The 1,523-nt window shown below is 66.1% G+C and overlaps 1 protein-coding gene across 1 annotated transcript in view; it reads right to left on the reverse strand.

The window, feature by feature from the left end:
* Positions 1–6: 6 nt before the first annotated feature.
* The window catches only part of ASNA1 (arsA arsenite transporter, ATP-binding, homolog 1 (bacterial)), a gene marked incomplete at its 3' end in the record, with an annotated part of 2,807 nt that continues 1,290 nt past the window's right edge, over positions 7–1,523 (reverse strand). Inside the window, exons 2-4 of the mRNA XM_017747049.1 lie at positions 1,381–1,518; positions 631–828; positions 7–120 (exon numbers count right to left, since the gene is read on the reverse strand). Of these exons, the coding sequence (XP_017602538.1) occupies positions 7–120; positions 631–828; positions 1,381–1,518 (450 nt within the window). The remainder of the gene's footprint in view (positions 121–630; positions 829–1,380; positions 1,519–1,523) is intronic.

A 1,523-nucleotide genomic window follows, 5' to 3' on the forward strand; every position in this document is an offset into this window, starting at 1 on the left:
GGGGGGCTGGTAGGGGTCCAGCAGGAGGGAGCTGAAGGTGTTGACCTTGTCCCCTCCCCGCACCTCGTGGGGCAGCAGCGGCAGCTTCACGATGTTGAAATCCTCGTAGAGATCCTCCATCTGCAAAGGGACCCGGGGGTCACAGTGGGACCCCCAAAACCCCTCAGGGCCCCCCCTGCATCCTCCCACGCCCCTTGGAGTGCCCTCCTCCAAAATCCCCCTCCCAGTCCCAGATTCCCCAAAATGAACCAAATTCCCCTCCCCTCGCTAAATTCCTTCTCTCTCCCCAGTCTGGGTTTTGGGCCCCCCCAGACTCCCCCAGTTGCTTTGGGAAGAGTCCCCAGTCCCAATTCCAACCCCGGAAGAATCCTGGACCCACAAACTGCCCCACCCCAAAGCTTTTGGGGAGGGTCCCAGAGCCCCAATCCCACCCCCAGAAGCTCCTTCCCCCTCCTGACCCCGGTGTTTGGCCCCCTCTGGCCCCCCAGGTGAGGGTCAGCTGTCCAGCAACTCGGCCTAAACCCGTCCTGGGCTCCCCAAATCCCACCCCACACCCCCAGGTGAGGGTCAGCTGTCCAGACCCCAACTCGAGCCCCCCAGGCCCAGTGCTGCGCCCCAGCCGAGCGTTACCTGGTCCAGGTACTTGGCCTGGATCTTGTGGCGGGCCTCGCACATGCGGCAGGGCCGCAGCGGGTCGGGGAACACGAGCTGGTTGACCACGATGTTGTGGGTGTCGATGCGGCACTTGGCCAGCTCCTGGATCAGCCGCTCCGTCTCGTACAGCGACAGGAACTCGGCGATGCACACGCAGATGAACGTGGTCTGCTCCTGGGGGGACAGCGGGGACGGTGGGGACACGGGGCAGGAACCCGGCCACGCACACGCCGGGCTGCTGCGGGGGACGCAGGGACATCGGGGACACGCTGACACCACGGGCAGGACATGGGGACAGCGGGACACGGGGACAGCAGGGGACATGGGGACAGCAGGGGACAACAGGGCACAGGGACAGCGGGACGGGGACAGCGGGACACGGGGACAGCGGGACACGGGGACAGCGGGGGACAGCAGGACACGGGGACAGCAGGACACAGCAACAGCGGGGCAGGGGACACGCTGGCCCAGCACTCAGGAACTCGCTCGCCATCCCCCCAGGAGGTCCCTGTCCCCATCCCGGCCCTCAGAGATCCTTATCCCTATCCCCATCTTTGCTGTCCGTGCCCTGAGGGGTCCCTGTCCCCACCCCTGCCCTGAGGGGTCCCTGTCCCCATCCCTGCCCATCCCCTGGGCTTTATTCCCCTCAGGAATGTGCACAGACTGGCTCAGCCCCTTCCCCATCCCTGCTCCCTCCCCAGTCCCTCCCAGTGCCCCCGGCCTCACCGGGTCCTTGAACTGCTCGCTGACCGAGCGGATGACGGGCAGTGTCTCCTCCAGCTTGGATCCCAGCGGGTCAGCGTTCATGCCCCCCAGCCCCAGCATGTTGCACATCTGCCGAGAGGACACGGCTGTGACAGCTCCCTGTG

The sequence above is a fragment of the Corvus brachyrhynchos genome, unplaced genomic scaffold (genome assembly GCF_000691975.1).
Source record: "Corvus brachyrhynchos isolate BGI_N302 unplaced genomic scaffold, ASM69197v1 scaffold1881, whole genome shotgun sequence".
Classification (NCBI taxonomy): Eukaryota; Metazoa; Chordata; class Aves; order Passeriformes; family Corvidae; genus Corvus; species Corvus brachyrhynchos.